General features: G+C 41.4%; 2 protein-coding genes across 4 annotated transcripts in view; both read right to left on the bottom strand.

Moving 5' to 3' along the window:
• Positions 1–8,291: 8,291 nt before the first annotated feature.
• Positions 8,292–10,294, bottom strand: LOC105502640 (glucose-6-phosphate isomerase). Of its 3 annotated transcripts, none has more exons than XM_011929257.1 (2): positions 9,864–10,294; positions 8,292–9,779 (listed from the first exon to the last, which is right to left on the bottom strand). In XM_011929257.1, exons 1-2 carry the CDS (start codon positions 10,262–10,264, stop codon positions 8,588–8,590), a joined length of 1,593 nt encoding a protein of 530 aa, XP_011784647.1. In that variant the 5' UTR covers positions 10,265–10,294; the 3' UTR covers positions 8,292–8,587. The 3 variants fall into 3 exon arrangements, with proteins under 3 accessions (XP_011784647.1, XP_011784648.1, XP_011784646.1); XM_011929258.1 differs by having other exon boundaries at positions 8,292–10,159; positions 10,213–10,265; XM_011929256.1 differs by having other exon boundaries at positions 8,292–10,294.
• A 1,881-nt stretch (positions 10,295–12,175) lies between these two features.
• The window catches only part of IRAK3 (interleukin-1 receptor-associated kinase 3), a 50,356-nt gene continuing 35,132 nt past the window's right edge, over positions 12,176–27,399 (bottom strand). The window contains exons 9-12 of the mRNA XM_011929378.1: positions 15,013–15,211; positions 14,688–14,750; positions 14,436–14,600; positions 12,176–13,142 (exon numbers count right to left, since the gene is read on the bottom strand). Coding sequence (XP_011784768.1) covers positions 12,666–13,142; positions 14,436–14,600; positions 14,688–14,750; positions 15,013–15,211 — 904 coding nt within the window. The 3' untranslated portion in view covers positions 12,176–12,665. The remainder of the gene's footprint in view (positions 13,143–14,435; positions 14,601–14,687; positions 14,751–15,012; positions 15,212–27,399) is intronic.

Genomic DNA, 27,399 nt, shown 5'->3' with positions numbered 1-27,399 from the left:
CTGAGATGGCAGGCCTTCACCTTCTCATCATGAGTACATGCCACCCCTCCTTATAAAAATAGGAAAGAAACTGCAGGAAAGCGGAAAAATGATTTCTTCCTCTCTTCTCAAAATAATGCTCTCCCTGGGATTTTTTCCAGCACGTCCTGGATGAGAATTCATCAAAAGGCCTTCTAGAGAGGATATCTGCTTTCATCAAAAGGTGTGCAAGATTACTTTTATGTGCCTATCAGTTCCTAATATTTTATTTAATTGATTAAAATGCTTAAGGCCTTCCTCTCAGATAAAGTGTAAGTTATTCAACCTGTTGTTCAAAGGGCTCTGTGAAATACCAGATTTTACTTCTTCAAATTATTCTGCACTATTTTCTAACTGCTCTCCATCAGTTCAGGCTCATTTACATGCTCGTCTGTGGTTTCTATGCTGTTCCATTCTGTCACAGTCTACTTGAAATTTCCCTTGCCTTTCTTTCCATCCTTTATGCCAGCAACGTAATACCTGTTGAATGCTTTGTGTTCATAGACCCCTCCCAAGAGCAGTAAGAAATACGAAGGCGTACAAGACAATATTTTTCAAAACAACTTGGTTCCAGATTCAGTGCCAGAAGCATTAAGTCTGGTGTAGGGGGTATTATGTGGCCATGGCAACAGGAATGAAAGTTATGTGTGGGTTTCTCTGCATTGAAGCTGATGTGGTTATCACTGCAGCCAAGTGCCTGAACCGCCAACAGCAGAAGTCAATGCTGAGCTTTAACTTGGCATCATTCCTCAGGGGAACTGGCCTACTAGTTATTTGGTGACAGGTTGACTGCAGTGGGCCCTTCTAGCATGGAAGGAGCAGTGATTTGTCCTCACTAGATTTGATGCTTAGTCTGGGTATGGATTTGCCTTTCCTGCCCACAGGGCCTCTGTCAGGACCTTGGTTGGTAGGTTTATAGTATCTCTTTAAATACAGCTCTGAAGCAGAACTCATTTTACAGTAAAATAAGTGAGGCAGCTGGGCTTGGTGGCTCATCCCTGTAATTCCAGCATTTTGAGAGGCCAAAGCAGGTGAATTGCTTGAACCCAGGAGTTTGAGACCAGCCTGGGCAACAGAGTGAGACTCCTGTCTCTGCAAAAAAGTAAAAAAATTAAAAAATTAAAAATCAGCTGGGCATGGTGGCATGTGCCTGTAGTCCCAGCTATCCAGGAGTCTAAGGTGGGGGGATCACTTGAACCAAGGAGGCAGAGGCTGCAGTGAGCTGAGATCACATCACTGCACTCTAGCCTGGGTGACAGAGTGAGACCCTGTCTCGGAAAAAAATAAAAAATTAAATTATAAAGTAAAATAATAAGGCGATGGGGCTTGCACTTGTGGAATTCTGCTGGTCTTACTGTGTACTTCATAAAGCAGTTGGCTTTATAGAACTTTGAAATGGCCTACTGAGAGCTCAGCTATGCTGTCAGCTGGAGGACAACACTCTGTGAGGCTGGATGACCACAGGCTTTAAATCAAAGACTGATCCTTGGTGCTGTTTCATTCACAGCCAGAATACAGAGGTCTGGCAACCAAAGGGTGAAGTCGAAATGGCTCTTCTCACTTTTACTTCTAGGTACCCACTCATGTTTTGGTTTTGTTTTCTGTTTTTGGCTTTCTGTCTCTTCAACTCTGAGTTCTGTTAATTGAAAGGTCTTCGATCTCAAGTGAGAAATGATTCCATGTGGACACAACAGGGCTTACGCACCAGGGAGTTGAGACACTGTCATTTTGGGTTCTTCATGCCACTGAACCAAGAAAGAAAGAAGTCATTCTTTGGCCCTGGGTATTGATTGCAGTTATCAAGAGGAAATCAGATTCATGAACACAATGAGAGCAGGGAGGCTTAAGTCTGGAATCCAGGGACTTCTGGGTGCTAATGGTTCTGCATCCAGGAGTGAATGTTGATGTAAAATCATAACACTCCAAAAAAGGCAGGATCACTAAGGACTTAGACCCTTCAGGAATGGAGGTGTGGCGCCTGCCATCAGGGAAGGAAGCCTAAACAACTGTGATGGTTAATTTTATATGTCAACTTGACTTGCGTAGTAGGTAAACCATCATTCCTGGGTGTTTCCACGAGGGCACCCCTGGAAGAGATTAGCATTTGAATTGGTGCACTGAGTAAAGAAGCCCTCATCATGCAGGTGGCCATCACCCCAGCTCTTGAGGGCCTAGATAGAACAAAAAGACAGAGGAAGAAGGGAGAATTCACTTTCTCTCTTGAGCTGGAGCATCCATCTTCTCCTGCCCTTGGATATCAGAGCTCTTGATCTCAGGCCTCTGGACTCTGAAACCAGTGCCCCAATACCCCCTTCTCAGACCTTTGGACTTGGACAGAATTACCCCACTGACTTTCCTGGCTCTTCAGTGTGCAGATGGCAGATTGTGAAACTTCTTAGCCTCTATAATCATGGGAGCCAGTTCCCATAATAAGTCTCCTCTTACCCATCTACATATATCCTATTGACTCTGTTTCTTTGGAGAACACTGACGTATCAGATAATAGGATCTTTATGAGGTCACAAAACATACTATTTTTGTTTATGGAAAAATATTATGATTCCTGATATGTAGCAGTTGCAGGTGGTGATAGGGTCTAGAATGTGTCCTTGGAAATAGAGACTAAAGTGAAATGAAGGTGTAGTTTCACTGTAATTGATGAGACCTTTTAAACAGGAGGCAGTGATGCTACTTGGTTCATTCAGCTGCTTTTGAAATTAGGAATGATAATGCTAGGATATGAGATAGAAAGAAAGATGGGGACATGTCAGAATATGTCTTCTAAAATACAGTGATCATTTTTTTATTAGGGAAATACATGTTAATGAGCAAGATAGGCTATTCATAATCACATGAATTATTTCCCCTCTTCAAGCTGCTAGACAAATGCATAATGAAAATGTCAGAGATTGCTCTGCCTGCTGTCTCAAGTAATAGCCTTAGAGCTGCCAGCAGTGAGTTAATATAAACATGCATTTTTGGCTATGTAAGCATGCTAGAATCTTAAATTTTCCTCTAAGACATACAAAATAAAAACAATAAAAGGTCATATATTCATATTTACCCTTGGCTGAAGTCATTGTAGGTCTTTTTTAAAATCCTGGGTTATAATCAAAAGAAAAAGTAATATTATAAGACCCAGTGTTTAATGGTCCAGCAACTGCACTATAATTAGCCTATACACATTCAGAACGACATGAAATTATAATTAGTGAATAATGGTATTAAGAACATTAAGAAGATCACTAGAGTAACCTCACTCTAATGTGCTATTTAGAAATGATCCCATTTTACACTATATGTATTAGATTTCCTAAATTCTCTTTTGCTGAACTCTTTGCAATGAGGGTACAGTTGTATCAGTTGGCATTTTCCTTCCAGAAAACACAAAGTAGCATTGAAACATTAATTTGGTATCATAAAAAAAATTGTGCCTCTTTTATGCTCTTAAAAACCAGCACTCATTTATCTTTTAGCTGGATCTGCCTAGGAAGTATGTTTTTAAATCATACTTACACACTTTTATAACTTAGTTATGTGCACAAAACAGTCCTCCCAGCTAGAACTCATTAGAGTTGCTATTTTACCCTGGAGTGTAATTTGCTATTTCCCTTTATAATTAATGCATTGTGAATCCCATTAGCATCGTTATATAGGTTCCATCTCTACCTGCTATAGAAAAACACCGTATTCAGTCACATTTCCTCTGCACTGCTGCAAGTTTTATTTCCAACTAAAACTACAGCAAGGTAAAAATTTTATGTAAACTAAAAATGGACAGTGGAGTACAAGTCTAGAGAACGAATACTTTGTGGTGGAAAATTTATCTCCACAAAGATATCTCATTTAACTGTAGATAACTCCTTGAAATAGGGATTTGTAAGTATAAATCTTACGGGTAATTTTTAAAAGATTTTAGCAAAATCAACTAATATGTAATTACAAAAGACTCTCAGTTGTGTACTGTGATCTGTACTCTGCTTTTCTGTATTTCAGCTTATCTGGTTTTTGCCTCTTGCATTGCTTTGTCACATGCCCTCCCAAAACTCGTTACTCAAAGGATACCAGACAAATCCATTTCGTACCTTCAGTTACTAAGGTAGGAAGATAAAAATAATAAAGAGCAGTGGAATAGAAGCATTATTACTAGTTGCTAGTTGCCACCAAGGGCACAACCAAGCAAAGAGCCAAGTAAATGTAGAAATGTAGAAAATGACTGTTTTTTACAAAAACTTTATTCTTTTCTAATAAAAATGATATATGTTCATTATAAAAGTTTCAAATACGTAAGAGTCTGAAGAATGTAAAGATCACCCAAACACCACCACCCAGAAAAAAACCATCCTTAACATTTGGTGAAAGATCTCTCTATGAAACATGTATTATCTTAAAACATTCAATGTTATAAATGAGCTCATATTAAATGTATATTCTGTAGTCTGCTTTTTTGATTCAATAATATTTTGGGAACATATATCCATAGCAATAAACATACATCTAAATATTTTTAAATGACAACTGCATGGAATTTATTTAATCCATCTTCTACTGAAGGATATTTCAGCTGTTTCCAATGTTGTAATATCATAAACATCATGAAGCATATGTTTGGGCTCATGTTTAAAGACTTGGACAACTTTTATTCATTAGGATAAATTCCTAAACAAACTGCTTGGTAAAAGTGTATCAACATTTAGGTTTTTGATATATGTTGCCAAATTGCCTTCTACAAAGGTTCTACCAATTTTCACTCCTGCCAGTAGTGAACAAGGATGCCATTTCTTTCAATTGCTTCAATCTTTGCCAATATGGGAGGACAAGATAAATAATAATAAAATAAAAACGTATCTTTATTAACTGTTTTCATGTTCAAATTGGGGATACTTTGAATTTTTAAGTTACCCTTTTTCAAGGCAGATATTTCCCGGACTTGAATAAAGTGTTTTTGGTTTGTATTCTCATTCCATCAGTAGTGTGACTTATGGCAAGAGCCAACTCCTTTAAGCCTCATTTTCTTTGATCTAATAGATCAAGGAAATGGAAACTGGCTCAATAGGTTGTTTAAAGCTTAAGAGATGTGTAAATGCACCTAGCACCTACTAGACACAACAATGAGCCTGCATTTCCTCAAGTAAGCAATTCCTACTACCTTACCTCCATTCCAATTAATGTTTGTCTATGAGAATATTGTAATATTCAAGAGCCAATGTAAACCTCTGTAAATATTATCTTGCTGTTTAAAGAGATGACCAGAAACAGTTTGCAATGATGCAGATGACATCCACAATGAGTTTCTTAAATGAAGGTTTGGCAGGCAATACAGGTCTTTAGAATAAAAATGCCTCCCAGGAAAATACTTGCAAGTCAATTCCATAGACCATCAAGTATATATAAATGATTTGGAACAGGAAGACAGATACAAAACACAACAAACATCAGTTTTTTCCCTGCCAGAACACTGGTTTATCATTGCTTAGACATGGTTTTGGAATATTTTCCACAGTAGAGAAAATTTACAAGCAACACATATAATGACTAATCTTCTTTTCAAAGACATCTCAGATATTAGTATTTAAAATTAATAGTTTTATTCAAGAATGGCAAAATGGAATAATTTAAGCAAGGACTGATTATATTCTGAATACCAGAAAGGTAAACTTTGGGTACAATCTACATGACAATAGCATTTATTAATGCTTTTGAAGATGCTTTGAAGGACTATTTGATTCATTCATTTTACAAATATTTCTTGAACCATATTATGCACCAGGTACTGTGCCAACCATTTGGGATCCAAAAATGAGACGGATGTAGACCTTGCCCTCAGGGAACCTGCAGTTTTGTGGAAGAAGAAATATAATTTAACAGGCAACTCCAGTATCACGTGATAGTGACCTGAGGTTTGTGCAGGTGCCTCAGACTCCCTGGAAGATGCCATCAGTATCCAAACAAATGCCCCAAAGAAACCACATACCAATAGAAGAACAGAATCTGTCACAGTTGCCAACCACAAAGCACACCATAAACTACTTAGTGCATATGAATAGCAAAGTGAGGGCCACCATGGGATTATCAGTCACACAACAGGACAAGGAGAAAACCTCTCTGAACCTATTTGGAAGAGCTGGCAGAGGAGCCAGAACTTATGACAGGAGAACTCTGTGAGATTTATTCACTCACATGTAAGCTCCATGAGGGCAGCGAGATTTGCTGGTTTCCATCTGCACTGTAGCCCCAGCTCCTAGAATAGTGCCTGATACAAAGGAAGCCATTGATAAGTACTTATTCAGTGAATGGAAGTTTGGATGGATGGATTCATTTAACTCATATCAAGTAACTGCAGAGTGGGTGCCTGTAGCAGAGAAGTTGTAGCAGAGGAGTAGGATAGTGAAAAAGGCAGGAGACATGGTACCTACTAAAAGTCTGTGGAATCAGCAAATGACTTTTCACATCCATCCCTCTTCATAGGAGCTTGAACTGGCAGTGGCTCCATTGTGCAATGTGGAACACAAGAAAAAGCATGGATTTTGAAGTCAGACAAATGTGAATTCAAATCCTGGCTCCTCCAGATCTGGGGGGACCTGATGGGAGGACTGGGAGGACTTGATTTCAGCAAGTTAGGTTCCTGACTCAGTGTCCTCATCTATAAGATGGGAGTCACGCCTTCAGGGTGACTCTGACGGTTAGCCAGAAAAATCATGCAAAGCTCTAGACCCAGTTCCCTTCACCCTTACCCCATTTTTATGGTGTCAGGGATGGTTGTGCACAGCTGCTGTGAACCCCCAATTCCTTGAATAACCATCCTGAGTGCTTCATCAGTGCTCTTTTCTATTTCTCTTAATTCCTTATCTCTTTTTAGACACCTTCCCCAAGAAGCCTTCTTCACCTTCTCAAAAATGCATAGTAATCTATTCCTTCTTCTCACCCTTTCAGCAATTACTTTCAGTTCCACTGGAGTGTGGTTCAAATAACCGATGTCACTGAACTGTTGACTTGGGTAGATGCCCTATCTTCCTTACTAAACTGTTTGTGTCTTACTTGGTACCCTGGTAGCAAATGCAGTGCTTTGATTCTAGCAGATGCTTAATAAATGCTACTCATGATAAACCTCACTTCCTGTACTCATCAGTCCTCAGGTCATAAAAGTTGTTTTACACAGGGTGATGTGCCACCCTGTAAAACTACAATATTATGCAGAGAGTCACAGATCATTATAACTCTCAAGAAGTCAATAAAATTGATTATGTCAGAAATCCCATACCTATTTTCAAAAACAACAAAATGTTTTCTCCATGTGTTTAGGCATTATAAAATGGGACAAAAGCCTGAAGAAGCTTAGTAAATAGGATCTGCCTGGAGGATTGCTCACAGTGCATTACAAAAATGAGAGTAAATGAAATTATAAATTCATGTTTACTGATCAGAGGGAACACCTGGAGGCTCACTCTTGCTTTCTTATGTATCTTGATTTCCACATCATGAAACCATAAAGGTATCCTCTTATTACCCATAGAAAGGTGCAACATTTAATTCATATCAACTAACGCTTATTAATACACCCACTAGAAGGCAAATCTAATCAGGAAGACTGAATCACTCAACAGAAGATTTGGCACTTCCCAGCCACAGTGACATCTGCTTACCACAACATTAATCAGGTCACTTCCAGCTTATTTGACTTCATCTCTGAGGTGTCCAAAATAGTCATACTCTAGAAAGATGATCTAGTCAATAAGATCATTGGTCAACAATCTTTCTAGAGCTCCCACTCTGTGCTAACCAACATCCTAGGTAACAGGATTAATATAACAGAATGAAAAGAAAGGATCCTTTTCTCAAAAAACATACCAGTGATGGAAAGGTAAGATCTACCAATCTCTTAACAATTTAAGAGCACTTTAAGGCAGTGGTTTTCACTGATGTGAAGAGTGGGCTTCACATCACTGGCATCAGTATTACCTGGGAACTTATTAGAAAGCAAAATTTCTAACCCCAGACCTATTGCATCAGAAGCTGGGTGAACCCAGCAATCCGTGTTTTTAACCAGATTTCCAAGTCATTCTGATGCATACTACAGTTTCAGAAACCCTGCTTTAAGTCGGCTAAGCAAGTTCAAATCAACATAATACCAACAGATTATATGTGCTGAGTAATTGCATGGGCCTTGTGTTAATCAGAGCTTCCTTAATGACCCTTCATTGAATGTATTGGTGGGGGTCCATATTCTAAGTGAAAAACAGTTTAACACAGAGTCGATTCTTTTTTTGTTGTTGTTTTTTTCCTCTGTGGCATCTTTATTTTTATACGTGGGATGTGAACAATAGGAACATGGGTCAGAAAAGTCAGCTGCACAAAAACACTTCAGCCAATTGTAACACAGAGGGAGCGAAGACATGGAGGGGCTGGGGGTAGCAATTTGAGATCAGCCCTCCCCGCTAAGGGCTCCTGGTCCAAGCCCACAACCAGAGGGCGCTCTGGGTGGTGTCCAGGAACATGCAGTGCCGGCTCTGGGGAGCAGGGACCAGAAGAGAAAGAGGAATCACAGAGGAGGCTGCGGCTGAGCATGAGTTTATTGGACTCTGGCCTCGCGCTGCTGCTTGATGAAGTTGATAAGCCCGTTGGTGGAAGCATCGTGAGAGGTCACTTGAGCACTGCCATCAAGCTCAGGCTCAATTTTCTTAGCCAGCTGCTTTCCCAGCTCCACACCCCACTGGTCAAAGCTGTTGATGTCCCAGATGATGCCCTGAACGAAGATCTTGTGCTCATACATGGCGACCAAGGCTCCAAGCATAAATGGTGTGAGCTTGGTGAACACAATAGAGTTGGTTGGGCGATTTCCTTCAAAGACCTTATGTGGCAGCAGCCTCTCAAGGTCCTCTGGACTCTTGCCTGCAGCCTGAAGCTCCTTTCGGGCCTCCTCCGTTGATTTCCCCCTCATCAGGGCTTCCGTCTGGGCCAGGAAGTTGGCCAGGAGGATCTTGTGATGCAAACCCTTCCATATGGGGTGCTGGGTCTGGACCGGGATGAGGAAGTCACAGGGTATCATCTTGGTGCCTTGGTGGATGAGCTGGTAAAAAGCATGCTGGCCATTGGTCCCAGGCTCCCCCCACACAATGGGGCCTGTCTGGTGGTCCACACGGGTGCCAGATTTGGTGATGTATTTCCCATTGGACTCCATGTCGCCCTGCTGGAAGTACGCAGCAAAGCGGTGCAGGTACTGGTCATAGGGCAGCATGGCATGCGTCTCACACCCAAAGCAGTTGATGTACCAGATACCCAGCAGGGCCAGCAGGACAGGGGCGTTCTTCTCCAGGGGCGTCGTGCGGAAGTGCTGGTCCATCCAGTGAGCCCCCGAGAGCAGCTGCTCGAAGTTGTCAAAACCCACGTGCAGGGCAATGGAGAGTCCGATGGCCGACCACAGTGAGTAGCATCCTCCCACCCAATCCCAGAACTCGAACATGTTTTGAGGGTCAATTCCAAACTCCTTCACTTTGGTCGTGTTAGTAGACAGGGCAACAAAGTGCTTCGCCACTGCAGAAGGATCCTTGGCTGCCTGGAGAAACCACTCCTTCGCCGTTTCCGCATTCGTGATGGTCTCCTGGGTGGTAAAGGTCTTGGAAGCGATGATGAACAGGGAGGACTCGGGGTTCAGCTGGGCCAGGGTTTTGGCAATGTGAGTTCCATCAATGTTGGAGACATACCAGACACGGGGACCTTCTGAAGAGTATGGCTTAAGGGCTCCAGTTACCATGAGGGGTCCCAGGTCGGAGCCACCAATGCCAATGATGATGACGTCCGTGATGGTCTTGCCTGTGTACCCCTTCCAGTCACCGCTCCGGACACGCTGGCAGAAAGACTTCATCTTGTCTAGAACCTTGTTGACCTCTGGCATCACATCCTTGCCATCTACCAGGATGGGTGTGTTTGACCAGTTCCGAAGAGCCACATGCAGCACAGCTCGACCCTCAGTGTAGTTGATCTTCTCACCATTGAACATCCGCTCCCGGGCGGCCTCCACGCCCCTGGACTTGGCCAGGTCCACCAGCATCCGCATCACATCCTCCGTCACCAGGTTCTTGGAGTAATCCAGCAGGATATGCCCATGGTTGGTGTTGAGGGTCAGGCTGAAGTGGTTGAAGCGCTCCTTGTTGGCATCGAAGAGGCGGCGCAGGTTCAGCTCGGAGCCGTGCTCGCGATACCATTGCTGCAGCTTCTGGAACTGGGGGTCCCGGGTGAGAGCGGCCATGGCGGGACTAGAAGGTACGCGGACTGACAGAGTCGATTCTTGATGATCTCTTTTGTGAATTATTAGTGGCAACTTCACATGATTCCAGGCTAATTTTCCCAATTCAGCCAATATAATCTCAGATTACATCTCTAAAATAAGCTAAATGGGCCTCAGAATGGTTTGCAATATGTAAACCAAATGTCAAAGACTTTTGCTGCTTCCTTTCACTAACATGTGTAATCAAGAGTTGCCAAACTAGGACAGGTCACAGGAATAAAAGTTACATGAAGTTTAGTCCAACCCTTTCATATGTGTGGTGATCAGATGGGGCAGAGAGCTCTGGGCAGCCAGGTACCCCACAGAGCAGTGGTGGGCATGGGCTCTCCCAACTGCTTACCCAGGGCCTGTATAAAGCCTGTCAATCAGACTAAGACTCACTGTGTTTTTAATCTCACTTCGTGCCTTTTTGGAGAATTGTAACTCCATGTTTCTGACCTTGGTCTGTTAATCTCACCCTGATTCCTGATGATTTTCTTCTTTGATTAGTTGTTCTTCAACATGGAATCTAATGTGAGTACGATTAACCCAACCACACTGACTCACCAAAAAATAAAATAAAATAAATAAAATAAAACAAAAGACATGAGCCTATTCCTCTGCTGGACAAGAAACTAGAGGTTTACCCTTCTGTTACAAGCTTCTTGGAGAGGAAGATTCAGTAAATCCTCTGAAAATGGTTTTCTTCAGTGTTTCTATCCATCATCATAAAGAGTCAATATTTACTCAGCAGTGTTTCTTATAGCTGAATTATCGACTATGTGGGTTCATCGGGGTAATTTACTTCAACTTAATTTATAAGGAAACACCTGCTCTGTGTAGGATGACACGTTAGGTTCTGAAGAGATGGCCCTTACATACTCAGGGAGTATGACAGACAGAGTAAAGTTCCCCCAAAGCTGTGCATGTCCCAATTCCAGAAACCTGTGAATATGTTACTTTACAGGAGAAAACGGACTTTGCAGGTGTAATTAAATTAAGGATCTGAGACACAGAGGTTTTCCTTGCTTATGGGTGGGCCCAGTGAAATCACAAAGGTCTTTATAAAAGACGGGCAGAAGGGCCAGAATGAGAGGAAGAGGTTAGTGAAGATGCGGTGAGACAGAGAGAGGGAGCTCTGAAATGTCACATTGCTGGCTTTGAAGATGGAGGAGGAAGCCATGAGCCAAAGAAGGCAGGTGGCCTCTAGAAGCTGGAAACGGCAAGGCAGTAAGCTCTCCCCGACAGCCTCCGGAAGGAGGGCTAAGGAATTCTGACCTCCAGAACTGTAAGATAATTAATTTATGTGATTTTAAGTCACTAAATTTGTGATAATGTGTTACAAAAACAATAGAAAACCAATATAGGGAGTTTACAACCTAGTAAAAGAGATGAGACAAGCAGCTTTGATATAATTCAGAAAGTGATAAGTATAAAATAGAAATACAAAGAAATTGCTATGGCAATACTGATAAAGGGAGTACTTCTCGTAGAGATTAGGGAAGCTTTCAGGAGGATGGCAGTTTTGTAGAGCTCTGATGATTGGTAGGATTTCAAAAGAGGGAGATCCCAAGAAATAGCAGGAGTGAAGGCCCAGAGTTGGAAGGTGTAGATTAAACCAAAAGCTGACCTAGGCCCTTGATCAGCCATTTTCTCAGGAATAAAAATTACTTGATGGACATTTCATATAGTCTCCTTAGGATATAATAAGTCACTAAGTATGTTTTTAAAAAGCTGTAATAATAGTCAATACATGATAAACTGTCCTAAGAGTTTAGGATAGATCTTGGGATGAAATCCCCTTTCAACACAGAGCATGCTGTAGCCAAGGGTGAACCTGGCTCATTTTCAGACAAGCAGGCTAGTCAGGGATTAACCGCAAAACAAGAGGGGTCAATCAGAATAACAAGGTGATTCTTTCCAAAGGTATCTATTAACATTTACAAATTAGACATTTCCCACAACCCTTGCAAGCAAGCTAAACCAAACGATGGAATCCAACTGAATGTTCTCGGCAGATGGAGGCTCTGGGGACTCACACTGAGGATGATGGAGAAGACATTAGAGTCCAGTCCCTTTTTGGTAGGTTTTGATTGTTTTGTTTGGCTGAAGTCAGAACCCATGATCTTAAGGAATCTTGAATGGCTCTAATTGAGCGTGGATTTGGTCATGAGACAATTATCCTGATAAAACAATTTTTTAAGGCACTCTGAGGGTTTGGGAAAAAAAGGAATGGAATTGTCCAGATTGTTTATCTGCATCACCCAAACTCACTATTGATCATTATCTTGGCATTGCTTATGGAGCCAATGTCTTCTCAAGGTCATACCTATACTCAGGTGCCTAGGCAATACTTGTTTTTTTCTTTATCTTCTGGAGGAATTTATTCTTTTTTCTGTTGTTCATATTCGTCCCAGGAAAGTCTGGAGGAACAGCTGCTCTCCACTGGCCTGCTTCTGCAAGAATGGCCTGGAGCTTCTGAAGAAGGATCCATATTTACCTCATAGGGCCTTAAGTCCTGGGATGGAACTATATACTTTGGGAACCAACTTTCTTCACGAGAAGAACTGGGCGTGTTGCAAGCTTCCTCATTTCTCTTGCTCTCTGGCTTTTTGTCCAAGCTCAGAAACATAACCTCAGACTGGCTGCATTCAAAAGGAGTTTTCTGAGTCATTCTCTCTATCCTCAAGCCTTCATCAGAAGGCAGTAAATGGTTATTCTGGCTTTCATCATCTTCCACTGGAATACTTGGTACATTCTCCAGGAATAGAGGAGAAGGACACCTGAAGGACTTTAGAGACGTGGGAGGATCCTCAGCAAAATACAAGCTGGCTTGAGTACTTTCAAGAGTATTTAGAACCTAATTAACAAAGAAGCAAACAGACATTAAACTAAGTTTGAATAATCTTTCCTTTTACCCTTTATCTCTCTACCTATAAAGAATATTGTTTCATTTTCATGAAATTAGTTCAACTATAGAATTTTGAATTAGAAGGGATCTTAAAAACTAGCTAAACCCCTTTATTTTGAGGAGTAAATTAAGTGACTTAAAACAAGGTATAAAAGAAACCACACTAAAGTAAATACCAAGAGACCTGACTTAAGCCTCAGTTTTGCCACCAACTAGATTTGTGAACTTGGGCAAGTCTCTACATTTTTTAATTCAACCATGATATGTGGAGGATTGGAAGGGAATGAGGAGATAAACCTGTAATTCTTAAATGCCAGTTTGTTTTGTTGTTGTTGTTGGGTTTTTGTTTTGTTTTGTTTTGTTTTGTTTTGAGACAGAGTCTCACTCTGTTGCCCAGGCTGCAGTGCAGTGGCATAATCTCGGCTCACTGCAACCTCCACCTCCCAGGTTCAGGCAATCCTCCTGCCTAAGCCTCCCAAGTAGCTGGTATTACAGGCACGTGCCACCATGCCCAGCTAATTTTTGTGTTTTTAGTAGAGATGGTGGTTTCGCCATGTTGGTGAAACAAATAAACAATTATTTGTTTATTTGTGCAAATAAATAAGTGAATGGGTGATTAAGTCTATGGATAGATTAATAACTTTTTAAAAATGGATAAGGAAAATATATGCTGCATTTATAATGAGCCAGATCTCTTAATGAAGATTAAACACTTTAGGAGGCCAAGGAGGGTGGATCACTTGAGGTCAGGAGTTCGAGACCAGCCTGGCCAACATGTGAAACCCTGGCTCTACTAAAAATACAAAAATTAGCCAGGCATGGTGGCTTGTGCCTATAATGCCAGCTAGTTGAGAGGCTGAGGCAGTAGAATCACTTGAACTAGGGAGGTGGAGGTTGCAGTGGGCCGAGACAGTGCCACTGCACTCCAGCCTGGGCAACAGAGTGAGACTCTATCTCAAAAAAAAAAAAAAAAATTGAATAAAATATTCCCTGCAAACTGCTCATTTATGTCTTTACATTAAACTTTTTGTGGTGTCTTGGTTCCACCTAGAAATGACCTCTACCAGAGTACCAAATGATGTGGCTTTTTGACCTGAAACACTAACTACTATGCTGGAATTCTCTGTTGGAGGCTGGATTTGTCTCATTAACAAATAATTCACTTAAATACACAATTTATCTAGTTTAGATTTTCCATGGTTCTGTGGACTCAGTTTTGAATAAAACCATATATATACTCACTTCATCCATTGATGGTCTTAACTTTGCCTGCGTTGCAGCACACTGGCCTGCCAAACAGAAGAGCTTGATGGAGAAATTCCGAGGGCAGGGAGGCACCTTCTTATCTAGAAATGAGAGACATGAATCCAGGCCTCTCTTCTCCATCAATTCTGTAAGGAGATCCCGCTTGGAAGAGAGGGAGACAATTTTATCACAGAGAACTTGATCAGAAAATGACCAAGAGATAGGTGCCAGGATGAAAACAATTCTTACCAGCTGGATATGTTTTGGATCATCTAACACTACTCTACATCCTGTCAGAACTTCCATTATGACCTACAAGGAATATATAGAAAGTCAGCTATCTTAAACATATGCACACAATTTGTTGCAACTATTAACCATGACTATGAATACAGTTCATTCTAATTAATGACTTTATATTTTATTAATTGATTGATTACAAAAAATTAATATATAAGACGAGCTAACAGAAAATCAATGAGTCAAACGTTAAAACTCTTTGAAAAATTCTTAGAATCTAGAACATTCTTGGCAATAAACTCTCCTACTTTGTTAACTGGCAGTTGGTACTCACAATTCCAAAGCTGTAGACGTCTGTTTTAACGGAAAGTCTCCCCCGTCTGATGTACTCTTCTGGCATGTACCACAGATGTTTACTGCTGCTGCTGGTTATATTTATGGTACAACTCTGATGTTCTATGTGGGACCGGAAGTGTGCCATGGCAAAATCAGTTAGTTTGGGTTGAAACTGATCATCCAAAAGGATGTTTGCACTAAAATTGTGATCAGGGACAAACAAGACAAAATATCATAAGGGCACTTCAGTGTAAACAAACATACTAAACTCACCTTCTTCACATCTGGTTAATTCACAACACTGTAAAATAAAGCCAAACAAATTTCCATGAACTAGAGAACATTCTTTCATTTTTCTTAATGTGTAAATCCAAGTGTTATCTGCAACTTAGAACAAAAAGCTGACAGAGGAACAGTGGGCATTTCAAACTTAAAGATACATATGTGAAGTTGATGGATAAAGCTGATGCTTTCTCAGAGCAACTGAAGTGAACCAAAACAGCTTTCCTGGTGCTTTTCTTACACTTACAGAGAATGTGAACTGAATTTTAATCAGCTGGTTATGTGTCTGTTATGTGCAAGAGCTGTGCTGTGAAATGCTTGGCTTATGAGCACAAAGCCACTAACTTGGAATGATTTGAGGACTCTTTGGTAGTCCCTGCCCTCATGGCAGCCCTATCCTATGGTTTCATCTCTATGATTTTTTGGTCTTTGAGTTTTATTTAAACTACAAATGTTTACAGAGACAAAGGCAAAGTGCTTATAGTCAAGTTAAGCAATTGTCACATTAAAACCTTAAGAATCATCTGATATTTTGGCTGAGGGTAGGCATTGGCTTACTTTTACCTTCAAAGTGCTGTCAAAGCAGGAATGGGAAAGCAAAGCCAAGAGACAGATCCATTTCCCACTGCATACGGCCAGGAGTTCTGCCTTTCCCTGGCTCCGTGACCACCCACAGTTTCCTTCACCATGTAAGCCTCAGTGCCCTCTCTCCTCTCATATGAAATGAGGAGAACAGAACTCTGGCAGGGGGAAAACGAAATGCATAGCGTCCTCCGCAGCACTTGGTAATGCTCAAAAAATGGCAGTTAGGAGGAAGATTAGCAATCAATTCTAAGAGAACAGATGGATATTGAGAAGGAGGTGGGGCAGCCAACAGAAAGTCATGCACTTCCTGGCTTTACTTAGGGTTCTTCAGAGCTTGCTCTTTATCCCCTGAAACCAAAGCATCTAATAGTAGACCTGCCCATCCAAAATGCCCAGAGGTATATTTGTAGTACGACAGGCTGTTACTAAAAGTGCTATAGCAACAGCCACGGGATATCAAGAAGTTCTTAATTCTGAACAAATTTTGAATCTTACAAAAACTCCAGAAGTCTTTGCTATCCTTATACAGGTAGGTTAATGGGCAGGCCCCAGTTCCATAGGTCTGAACTGCAGGTGTTCTTACTGTTCAGAGGACTCAGAGTCCTACTTATTTAGACAGTTTGGGGGAAACAGTTCAATGTATGAAGCTAAGGCCTCAAAGATTCTAGTCCAGACTTTGTCTAGGGCTGAGTTGACAACAGAAAAATCAAAGGGACTTCCAGTGGTCTTTTTTTTTTTTTTTTTTTGAGACAAAGTTTCGCTCTTGTCCCCCAGGCTGGAGCGCATTGGTGTGATCACAGCTCACTGCAATCTCTGCCTCCCAGGTTCAAGTGATTCTCCTGCCTCAGCCTCCCGAGTAGCTGGGATTACAGGCACCTGCCACTGTACCCGGGTAATTTAGTAGAGACGGAGTTTCACCATGTTGACCAGGCTGGTCTTGAATTCCACCCGCCTCGGCCTCCCAAAGTGCTCGGATTACAGGCGTGAGCCACCGCGCCCAGACCCCATGGTCTTTTAAGGATAAAGAGACACATTTTAAACTTTATTTCACTCCTCCTTCCGCTAAGGGTGGCAAGGGAATTGTAAAATCCAAAGCGCTCACCTTCTGAGTGCTAGGGCCTCTTATCAGCTGTGTGCTCTCAGCATTTATGGAAGGAAAGTCAGAGAGGCCTGGTTCCCAAGGCTCGTATCAATAAGCACAGTTGTCATTTCTCTCCTTGCCTTCTCCCTTCTCCCTGGAGAACCCAGCAGCTGCTAAAGCCAGCCTGGGCCTCACACACCCCCATCTGTCACTCCTCACCCACTCTTTTACTTTCTCACTTGGAGAACTGTTGACTATCCTGACATACCTCAGATGAGGAACAGACTACAATCAGATCTGACTTCTGTCCAGTTCTAGATAAGGAGACTATCAGTTCATAATCACTTCTTCCCTAGGTTGACTCTTCAATGGATCAGATCAAGTCTGAGGCTCCTGGAGATGCCCTGAGGGTTTCAGAGTGCTGGGGACATTTTAATGCAGGAGTTTGCCGGTGGGCCAGGAGGCGAGGTGGGAATAAAAGGTTCTCCAGCCTTCATTGCCAGGACCCCTCCTTCTGTCCCTCAACTTTGGAGTCACTTCTGCATGCTCCATTTCATTTCAGCACAGGGGGAGGGCAGGAATGTTCTGAATGGCAGATATGCAGTGTCAAACACCTAAACATCTTCCTCTACCACAGTTCTAAAAAAAGGCATAGAATTATAATTGACAATGCCAGAATCATGAGAATGCAAAATCTGAATTTTTAAAACACCAAAAAAAAAAAAAAACCCTGAATCTTTTTTTAAGTACAAAAAGGGAGAAAAAAGAAACAATAATAACAACAAAACCTTCAATTTAATTCACTTATTTGACCAATAGCAAAGCTGGTGGGATGCTTTCAGCAAATGGTGAGTCAGCTTCTGTGAAAGTTGGGTAGAAGGGAGTTGAGTAACCACAAACAATGCTTACATCATAAAACCCAGAGAGGACTTTGGGTCAGTGAAAGGCCATCAACAAGATGTGAAATTATTCTAGGGTACTGAATTTACAGTTTGAATAATGACAATCTGTGAAAAGATAAGTCATTCTCCAGCTGACTTTAGTGTATAACATAAATTTTGAGTCCAGTGATTTATTCTGTTCTAAATAAAGGTTAGCGGTAGCTGAGGAAGAAGGATGTTCTGTTTTAGGAAAGCGGAAATTGCAAAAGGCCCTTCAACAATCAATTTCTACCTTAATTCTTTTCCCCTGCTTCAACCTTAAATAGAATGTTCAAACACAACGTGCCTTCGGCTTCCATGCAGATCAGCTGAGTAAGTTTATCCTGTGGGTGAAAATAAACTAACAAAATTAAGAACCTAAAATAACTAGAATGATGGCAATATCATGCAAAAGGGCAGCCTGCAAGCAACTGTGGCCACCAAAGAGATACATAAAAGATACCTTTGACCCATATCCATGGTCCATATCCTCAATTTCATGTTTCTACAATCTATTTTTTCTACTCTTTATCACAAGGCTGTTTACCTTAACAGAGATGCCATCCCCTCTCCAGATAATTCCTTTAACAGAATGATCATTGGTTGTACACTGAGGAAGTATGGAGAATCCTATACAGATGATGAGTTTGTAACCTGACTCTAGGATATTACTTAATTTCTCTATTAGTAGGGGTCTCTAGGACAAGTTTTGGGAGACCTGAATTCCCCAAACAAATGCTACTTTGTAATGAGAATTGCTTTCTTTGCTTAGTAGTTTATCTCCTAATTAAGTTCAATCCTTTGGACCTTAAATGTAAGACAAGATGCTCCACCTAAATTATAAGGCAGGATTTGAATTCAAGTGCAAATACCATATTTGGCATGAAAGAGCATGATTGGTTTTTAAAGATATATATATACCCACATATATAATATATATACACACCCACATATATATAATATAGATACCGATATATATAATATATATACATATATATGGTATATAGCATATATATATTATATATATATGTATGGGCCCAGCAGTCCAGCTCCTAGGTGCCTGGAAACTCTCAGGAAAGGCCAGGACTCCAAAGAAGGATTTAGGGAAGAGGGGGCAGGGAGCCACAGATTGGCTCCAGATATAAAGAGGACCCAATGGCCCCTCTGGGACAGCCTGAGGCAACAGCACACACGTGCTGTCTGTATTATGGCTGTTGCAACACCAAGAGACCCCTCACCAATTGCCCTGCCTCCCCTAACTAGATGAGGCAAGACTCAGTTTCTCCTAGAACCTGCAGGCTACTACAAAAGTTGCGCACCCCACCCCAACTTAAGTGTACACTGCATCTTGCCTGGAATGCTACAAATCTGAAACCCTTTATTCCCGTGGGACTGCGGAGCTTTCTCTTTCATCCCCATTGAACCTAGGCAGGTCTGAGAGACACAGTATTCAAGCTTGTTTTTGCTTTGTTGGTGCCTTCTGAGTCTAGGTACTCGGTGCAAAGGCCCAGGAAGGGGTGTTCCTCCTTTAATTGTGAAATTCTGACTCTACCCACAACTAGAACAACCCCCCTCAGCCTGTTTCCTTGTTGGTATAAAGATCTTACTTCACGGGGCTGTTACCAGTATTAAATGAGAAAAAGTAAGGACAGTGACACTCACAGAGGGCTCAAAGTATGCTTTAAAGGATATAGGCTGGCCATTGTCCATCCTACGTCCATTACCTTAAAATCCCAAAACGCTTGGTTGCATGTCTCTAGAAGAAGTCCAAAGACACCAACTCAAGGAACAAAAATACAGGGGGTTGTAGGATGTCCCCGGAGATCTGAGGACCCTTCAGTTAGGTAATGTCAATAAACTGGCTGAGTTTCAAATAGTTCCAGAGAAGTTCTGGGCCAACATAACTAAAGTCATATTTCCAGACATTTTAAGACAATGGAGAGATGGAAAAAACTGGCATGTACCGTGCATACGTGTATGTATCTATGTGTATAGGTAAATGAATGTTGGGGTTTAGAGTGGTGGCAAATAGAATTAATAGGGGAAATTTTAATTTATGTCATATTTAATTGTTTTGCCATCCCTTAGAAAAAATCAAATTTGGACATTTTAGAAGAAGGCAGGCACTAGGGGAAAATAGGAAAATCTGAGGAAAAAGAATTGTATATATCTAAAATTTTTCTGAAAGATAAAAATAGGCTTTTTGAGGGGGTTAAGAGGGAGAGGGAGGAGACTGATAAAATAATCTATCAGTCAAACAAAGAAAGAGACTTTGGATTCCCTGTAGGCTTCGACATGCCTGTTAAACAATGAGCTAGGCTCCAACTTTCCCGTCTGGGGATAAAGGCAGGAGGAGCCTGGGTCTTCAGGCAAGGGTGTCCTGGTTGCAGGGAGGGGCCAACCTGTGGCCCCCTATGCCCTCTTCCCAACGACTCAGTTTTTCTAGTCTTTCCGAAAGGAAATTATCCATGCACTCACTCACTCTGACCTTACATCTCTGATCAATTTCCATTAAAAAAAAAAAAAAAGTCCATTTTGAAACAAATAGCAAATAGCTTCTTCCTTCCTTTCTTTCCTAGACCACTTCCCTTGTATGAAAGACTGTTTCACTTGGCAGGAGACAAATAGCAATACTGATTAAAGAACGTGATTTTATAGGAAACATTAGAAATGTTCACCAAGATTATCTCTTTGCTTTGGAAACATTAGCAGGAATGAAATGTCTGGGATGGAAAATGCTGAGGATAAAATGCATTTCCATTTAAAATAGTTCATAAATGTGAAAACAATTAAGCTCACTAAGGGATAGGAGGGAAATAACAAGGAAGTTTACTGCTTTCAGATGCTTTTAAGTGATCCTGTAAGTCAAAAACATCTTCGCTTCTCCAATAAAAATGTGAGGGTCTTTGCCAAGAACACAGGCTGCAACTTTTCAAGATTCTTTTCTTTAAATCCTTTCCTTCTCAAATTCCACCACCTGGAAGCAGAGTTTGTTTTTATAACATTCTCTTTGAAGAGTTCAAATTACTGGGACATTTTTTAGCTAAATAAACCCCCAGACTTGTTGAAAACACCTTGGAAATATGGGCATTGCTTCTCCTGTGGGTGTTTCTGAGCTGTGTCTTTGACAGCTTCTTCCTTAGAAAGCTATCTACTCTCACTGCTTTCCAGGCCCGATGTCCTCTTCAATGCCTGTTGCTACTGACAATTTCCCCAGGAGTCCAATGTCAGCATTTCCAAATTTCTGCACACTAATTATGCTCTCCTCTCCTTCCCAATTGCCCTGTCTGTGCCGATGACACCAACATGTTTCCAGTAATCCCAGACCTTTAATTCCTTAAAAAGTGTATGATGATTGGACTCACACAAACATGGAATGCAACCTCCCTTTTTCCTGCCACAGCCATGAGACAGAGGCCAGTCACTAATCTCTGTAAGCCTCAGCTTTCTCCTCTATCAAATGGAGATAATAACTATAACATCTCAACTCAGGCTTGCTGGGAGGATTGCTAACAAGTTATTCAGCAGGCGTTGATGTCAAGTGAAAAGTCTCCAGCTCTCATTGAGCTCCCTCATCTGATGGCAGTCTATCCGCTACCCTTAAGGTATTAGTACTTACTATGCAGTCAGGACAAATTGTGCTTTCTGCTACCTTGGCCTCTCTCCATTCTGTTCCCCTCATCTTGAAAACACTCTCCCCTGCTTTATTTTTATCCGAATCCTCTCCACAGCCATAAGATTCACTTCCTCCATGAACTTTTCACTTGACCGCTCTGAATTCCAGTGCTCCTCCTTTCTCCAAAATTCCTACTGCACAGCCCCAACGACAACATTTGACACCTACAGGGAGATCGCCTGATGTTGTTTACTTAAGTGTAATGTTGAGTCTATAACAGGGTCACATTCTCCTGTAACAGTCCTAGACTCGTGAGTATAGAGCCCAGAACAAAAATAGGCAGGTGTAATGTCAGAATTTACAGCAACAAGAGGTCACCTTCAGACTGTCTTGGTTGGCTCCGAATGTGCAAGTGTGAAAACTTTTGGCCACTCTCTGGCCACAGAAAGAGAGACAAGCCCTGGGTCTGAACGCAGATTTCATTTTCTTCTTTTTGTTTGTTTGTTTGTTTGTTTGTTTTAGACAGAGTCTCGCTCTGTCACCCAGGCTGTAGTGCAGTGATGCAATTTCGGCTCACTGCAACCTCCACCTCCTGGGTTCAAGCAATTCTCCTGCCTCAGCCTCCAGAGTAGCTGGGACTACAAGCGCACGCCACCATGCCTGGTTAATTTTTTTTTTTTTTTGTATTTTTAGTAGAGATGGGGTTTCAGCATGTTGGCCAGGCTGGTCTCAAACTGCTGACCTCAAGTGATCTGCCCACCTCGGTCTCCCAAAGTGCTTGGACTATAGGTGTGAGCCACCACACCTGGCCTGAATGCAGATTTCTGGTGGTCTTCCCACATCCACATCCTTATCCTCCCTCCTCCCTGCTGAAGACATGAGTACCATTTCACTTTGCTTTAGACAAAAGATGTTATTCACACTTTGGGCACCAGGCTGCTGAATAATGATTTTCCAACTTTCATTTTAAAAACTATTTTAAAACCATAAAAATGACAGATTATCCAGTTTCTTTACTGATAAAATTAATTACAGAGAATGATTGAACTGATAACTTCAGGATTTCATTTAGTAACTTGAGACTGTCTTTTGGAACTTTTTCCAATTATTTGGCTTGAGATAGTAAGGTCTGATGCCAAGTTATTTTTGTCTAATAAATTTTATGTTATTGTTAGACTAGAACATACTTCTTTAAATACAATCTAAAGAACATAAAGAAGTAAAAAAATAAGCCATTGAAAAATAAGCTATAGTTTCTCCAACCAAATAAAATGTTGTTGATATTTTGGTATGTTTTACTTTTAATATTTTTTTAATGCATGAATTTGTAGTTATACAAAGCTATAATTATATACTATATGTTACTTTAATTTGGTCTTTTCCACTTAATCTCACCGTATATACATTGTTCCATGTTATTTCATAGTATTAAAAACAGAATAATATCAAAGATTTAGGATAAAGTGTTCTGTGACTCATCACTCTGAAGCCCAAATACAGAAAAGAAAATAAAGGTAACAGCATCTTTCATTGTTCACTCCTCCAATAAAAACAGAGCCCTGAATTACTCAGGGAAAAGGCCACTGTTTGACACAGATTTTGAGATGTCCTTTTCTGAGCCAATTATCAGAGCTGTACAATAAAACTGCATCCCTCCTAGAAGCTGTCTCCCTTACACAGATTTAGAAAATTAATATGACAAAGGCAGAAGAGGCAGGGATTTCAGACAGCTCAGTCCTAAAAGCACTGACCTACACACAGAGGGATCAAGACTCAGAGAGGCCTAGGTTTAGAGCACAGCGGAGGATTCATTTAAAAGAGATTCAGGAGGGTAATCTAGGTCAGCCAATCACATCTGGCCGAGGCTGCTGGGGACAGACTGTCATTACCATCTGACAGGTGTTCAGTGTCCCAAATGAACTGAGTTGGTCTCGTTCCAGCTTCTAGAGAACAGGTGTGTACACCACCAAACACTAGGGGAAAATCCACTGTTATAGTTGGCACTAATTAACATCTTTGCTGGCAGGCTCAGCAGAAAGGCCAAGAGTTCAATGGCTGTGGAAGGGACTGATTTGCTTTGGAACAGGCAGGGACACACTGATGAGCCCTTGTGAAACCACAGTTCTCTAACAAATGCCCACAGTCACGGATCTCCATACCCTGACACATGCCTGGGTGTGCACATTTTATGAATGGGTTACATTGAAATCCTTGAACTCTTTGGAACACTCAGAAAGGCAACAATTGTCAGCAGCCCCACCACCAAGTAAAATATAAAATGCATTGCTAGATGCATTTCAAGCCCTGTCTCTTCCATAATATTCTTGTTTCTGATCAGATCTCTCTGGGTACTCTGTATCTGTTACCTGTTGGGCATTCTGTCTAGCAGTGTTGCTTAAATGATTTTTATAGTTCTGTACATCCAGACGAGTTCCTGGGATAGTGACCTGGAAGAATCTTTTAAGTTGTGAGAACCTTTTGGTTCTCTCACTAGAGCCCAGCTTGTCAAACCTAGTTCCTCAGCCTAGTCAGCATCTAAAGCCTCATTCCATCCCCTGCTCACCACAGTCCTTATTCTTCTCTAGTCTCACTTTACCTTATTCTCCAACCTTGTCCTTTCTTTTCCAACCAACTGATTTCTCTTGCTTTTACCATATAGGTGACAATTCTTTACTCTGTTCCTTTGAACAAGTTATTGCCTCCACCAGGAATATTCTCTCCCCTTCTTTCAACCAATCCCACTTTTCCCAAGACTTGGCTTGGAACTCTCTAACGAGAGGAAGCCTTGTCAGACCAGCCACTCAGTGGGCATAGTTACCGTTGCACTACACATTTTGTGTTTATGTTATCTTTCTGATCAGCAGGTTGAACCTTCAAGGACAAGACTATCATCAGCAATGTCTCTCCCACTGTGGTCTAACACAATGCTCTGCATACAACAGATGTTCTATAAATATTTGTGAAGTAAGATGAATGGGATTCTCAAGATATTTAATAAACAAGATTTTTTTTTTAAGTGGAGAATGGGGTTTCACCATGTGGGCCAGGCTGGTCTCAAACTCCTGGCCTCACGTAATTGACCCACTTTGGCCTCCCAAAGTGCTGGGATTATGAGCGTAAGCCACCACACCTGGTCAGTAAACATATTAACAGAGAAGTAATTTTTCTTAAACTAGAGCTTAGTCGGTGGGTCCACTTTTCAAACACTATAAATTGACGATAGAGGGAAGAGTGTTAAGTAAAAAGACTGATTGGCCGCCACAGTACTTGGTCCCTGCCATTGTGCCACTCCCACCACTTCTCGACCAGTTAGGACAGGAGTTACCACTGAAGATGTGAATGCTCTGTGCCAAGGACCTTATGTCATTTAACCCTAGGAGATACAAGCTATTATTCTACTACTAGCATTTTGCAGAGGGGAAGATTGAGGCTTGCAGACATTAAGCAGTTTGCTCAGAATCGCATTTTAAGTGGAAAGTCTCTCTGATTTAAACATTATGGGGACAATGAGCTAAGAGAAAAGGATGGGAGGAGGGTGGGGAGCAAAGTACGTGAAAAACAAAAATTTTGGGGTCACATTTTTCAGAACTCTGTCCTGTCAAATCTTCCTTTATAACTATGGTGGCTGCCATCTCCCAACATGACTCCACGCACCCCCAGCCCCACACTTCCCCGCCCCGTCCTTCACCACCCCACTTGGCTCCCTCCTTGGGTCCCAGGGAGGCTCTGGTTCCCCAGCAGGAAGAGTTGGCTAAAGATGGCTCACAGCTGAGCCACAGTCTGGGAACTGTCTTGGTAGAAGGGAGTTGCCTCACCCAGCCACATTATTGCTCCACAAGAGGGCTGGTCAGATGCAGGGGTGCAAAGCCCAGAGTGCCCTACCTGCCTCTGGGATGTCTTTGAAGGACCATCCCAGCTTCAGTGCTTCCCCATAGCTTGGACTGAGGCCTCTAGGACAACAATATCCCAACTCAACCTCTCCAACTGCCCAATCCTGCCTTTTTCCTTTCCTCGCTTCATTTGCTGTGCCTGAGAGCCCTCCCTTAAAAATCTCCTGCAGGTAAATCTGTGCTTCTGAGCCCACTTCCTGGGAACCTGCCTGAAGACACAGACCAACAGCAAGAAAGTGAAATGAGGGCCCAAAGCCTGTGCTCTCACCAAATACCAGGAGAGAGACGCTGTCACATCCAAATCACCTTACCCAATTTCAGCTGTGAAAAATAACGGGCCATGGACAGAGCTTGCCTCTGCCTCGCTCCCTGCCCTGATGCTCCCCTTGCTTCAGTTAGTGACTCTCTGTCCCCGTCTCCCATCAAGAGCCAAAATCCCAACACCTTCTCTTTTCTTTCTCCTTCAAACTCTGCATTCAGGAAAGGATTTGATGAACTCAGCCACACCAAAGGAAACTTAATAAAATTAATCTATTACTTCTTGGGGATTTAAAATAAGCTAATACTTACTTTAAGTTTAGACCAAAGGAAGAATATGTTTAGCAACATTCCAGATATTTATTTACTCAGTAAAACACATATTTGAGCACTTAGTGTGCTCAGTGTTGGTTGCAAGCTGAGCAGAGGAGGGACTGTTTTAGGTTGTGGGCAGCCACTTCAGCCCTTTGAAAGCAATTCCAATAGATAACTCCACTGACTCAAGACCCTCACGGTCCCTCTCTATTCAGGTCCCATGAGTGTGCATTAATTTTATGCTGTTTCTACAAAGCCACTAGCAGTTGCTGGATTGCCACACTGCAACAGGCACAGATATCTATGGGTAGGTCATCCCACCCCTCTAGAACTAAGTAAAACCCAGAGTCTTTTCCTATGGAGTTCATTTCATCCGAAAAACAAGTAAGTAATCAGCTCCTCTTCTGCCCAAGTCAAAAGCATCCTACAAATTTTTTTTCAAGATACTGGGAAATGGTCCAGAAGCAGCAGCAGTCTTTTAAATTCAGTCTTCCTTGATATTCAGCAAAAGTGTATTCATATACTTTTGGACAGGTTCAAGATAAAGGGCAAATAGAAAAACATTCACCGGCAGGGGGTATCTAGTCTGTGTGAATGATTCTTTATGCCTAGAAGAAGAAATGTAGGAGATGGTGCTTCTAATTTTCTCATGTCTCAAAAAATGAACACTGGGCTTGCTGCTCAGCTTGTCGTAGGTTAATACATAAAGTTACGAGACAGCAGGCTCAGTAGGATGAGCAAGACACTGGAGACTCAAGGACAAACAATTTTTATCGCTATTTACTACTGCCAGCTTGCTAGGAATCCCCATTTAAGTTGCTTAATTCTTCTTTAAGCTTCAGTTTTTAAAAAAAGTAGATAAAGACAGGTTCATTTCACAAAGTGCCATTAATAATTAGTAAAATACAGATGCTTCTCAGCTTATGAGGTTACATCCTGACAAACTCATGGTAAGTCGAAAATGCGTTTAATACACCTACCCTACTAAATATCCTAGCTTAGCCTAGTCTATGTTAAATGTGCTCAGAACAATTATATTAGCCTACAGTTGGGCAAAATCATCTAGTGCAAAGGCTAGTTTATAATAAAGTGTTAACTACCTCATACAATAAATTGAATACTGTACTGAAACTGAAAAACAGAATGACTGTATGGGGATATTCAAAGTATGATTTCTACTTAACACGTATCACTTTGTGCCATTGTAAAGTCAAAAAAATCATTTCGTTGAATCATCATAAATTGGGACCATCTGTACACAGAATTGTCCATCCTGCATTGTTCATTAATAATTCCCAAAGATAATGCAAACCCTCTTTTTGGCAACATACATATAGATTTTCAAATTTGGTAGACACGTTTTCATTAATAAAAATATAGGATTTTTAAATACCTAGATGAGAGTTCTTAACACACACACATACATACCAGGAGAACT

Source organism: Colobus angolensis, unplaced genomic scaffold, assembly GCF_000951035.1.
Source record: "Colobus angolensis palliatus isolate OR3802 unplaced genomic scaffold, Cang.pa_1.0 Scaffold80, whole genome shotgun sequence".
Taxonomy (NCBI): domain Eukaryota; kingdom Metazoa; phylum Chordata; class Mammalia; order Primates; family Cercopithecidae; genus Colobus; species Colobus angolensis.
This window is presented reverse-complemented; position numbering and strand designations above follow the sequence as displayed.

Excerpts from the sequence above, each read along its gene's own strand:
- LOC105502640 (XM_011929256.1), bottom strand. The coding sequence starts at position 10,264 with ATGGCCGCTCTCACCCGGGACCCCCAGTTCCAGAAGCTGCAGCAATGG.